Source organism: Apis dorsata, unplaced genomic scaffold (genome assembly GCF_000469605.1).
Source record: "Apis dorsata unplaced genomic scaffold, Apis dorsata 1.3 scaffold_137, whole genome shotgun sequence".
NCBI classification, from domain to species: domain Eukaryota; kingdom Metazoa; phylum Arthropoda; class Insecta; order Hymenoptera; family Apidae; genus Apis; species Apis dorsata.
In genome coordinates this window covers 203,399-205,167 of record NW_006263429.1, presented here as the reverse complement: position 1 = coordinate 205,167, position 1,769 = coordinate 203,399, and the positions used below count along the sequence as shown (strand labels likewise).

The 1,769-nt window shown below is 28.0% G+C and overlaps 1 protein-coding gene across 2 annotated transcripts in view; it reads right to left on the bottom strand.

Annotated features, from left to right (window-relative positions):
- LOC102677742 (class A basic helix-loop-helix protein 15-like) overlaps window positions 1-1,769 on the bottom strand; it is a 27,971-nt gene that overhangs the window by 5,411 nt on the left and 20,791 nt on the right. For both annotated transcript variants that reach the window (XM_006613187.2, XM_006613188.2), the window contains exon 5: window positions 1,259-1,395. In XM_006613187.2, the coding sequence (XP_006613250.1) occupies window positions 1,259-1,395 (137 nt within the window). The remainder of the gene's footprint in view (window positions 1-1,258; window positions 1,396-1,769) is intronic.

Here is a 1,769-nt window from a genome sequence, read left to right as displayed (position 1 = left end):
AGAATTAATTATAATTGTAAAATTGTAATATATATATATTTTTTAATATTAAATTATATATAAAAAATTGAATAATTGTTTCCTCTCGAATTCCTCGATTCTTTTTTAATATCTTTAGTAATCCTTTTTCGCAATAAAAAATTGTAAAAATGCCAAAAATTTTCTTTCTATGCAATTTTAATAAATTATTATTACACGAAACTTATATATATATATAATTTTAATACCAAAAAAATATATATATACAATTTTAATTCTTCTAATTAATTCTTCCAAAAATAAATTTTTACAATCCGTGAAAGAAAGTCGAGAGAAGCAGCACCTGTTCACGGAGGAGAAGCGTTTGTAATATCTTCGCTCTTCTTTTTTTAAGATCGAGAAAACCCAAAATTTAGCATTTTTGCAAAAACGGAGAATTAATTATAATTTTAAAATTGTATATATAATTGAATAATTGTTTCCTCTCGATTCCTCTCTCGATTCTTTTTTATTAATATCTTTAGTAATCATTAGCAATAAGAGACTGTAAAAATACCAAAAATTAAAAAAATATATTGAATAAAAAAATAGTCCCCTTATTTTTCTATCCAATTTTAATAAATTATTATTACACGAAACTTATATATATATACAATTTTAATTCTTCTAATTAATTCTCCCAAAAATAAATTTCTCTTTTTGCAAAGATAGGAGAAATTTCAAAAATTTTCTCTTTTATATATATATATATATTAAAATTGTATCGTTTGTTTTCGATCGAATAAGACGAACTAATAGGAAAGAGGCGAAATATATTTGGAAATATATTTCGTGAGCGATGTAACGGGCGAGAAAGCATCGAAGCGTTGAATGAAACGGTGAAAATGAGGAAAAAGCAGGGGCTATGTTTGACCGTTTAATGCCAATCGGACATTGTACTCTAACTCGGTTATGTCGACGTGCACGACATTCGAAACGGGTGTTGCGAAAAGTCGATTTATACGAAAGGGGATATCGAATGAAATCCGTCAATTAAACGCACGACGCCTTTCATTACGATTCTATCTAATCTATTTCCCTCCTCTCCAAGAAATATCCATCATTCCTTATAATCTTCCTTTAAGTAATAAGAGAAAAAATTATAATTGTTTCTCTGTAAAAATTATAATTCTTTCTCTTCTTCTTCTTCTTCGTTCTAATTTTTTTCTCTCTCTTTTGTTTTGATTTTAGAAAAAAGGAAATCTTCTGAGAGATGGAGATCGATGTAAGATTTACTTACGTGTACGGTTGCTCCTCCCCACGCATTTCGCATATGACGTTTGTCAGGGCCATTATGTAATTCTTGGCCAACGTGAGCGTCTCTATTTTGCTGAGTTTCCTCTCCATCTTTACGTGCGGTATCACCTCGCGTAGTTGCTGAAAATGATAACATTTGTACGATAAATCGATTAAAATCGAACGCTTCGAATCGAAGAAGAATTGCGTGACTTTAGAGGAATTATATTATAGAAAAATTGTTGGTACAATACCTGTGGAAAAAGTGTTTCGTTTCGAACACGTGTCTATATTAACGATATAAAGAAAAGAAAAAAGAATTATAGTATCATAATATTCAATTTTATTTTGAAATTCAAAATAAATATTTTACCATGATAAATATAATCAAATTATAATTTCAAACATTCAATTCTCGTAATTTTTCGTAAATGAAAACAAACAATTTTTCATCTCGAGGCACAAATTTATAATATCCAAAATTTCGTGTGAAAATTTTTTTTCGACAAATCACG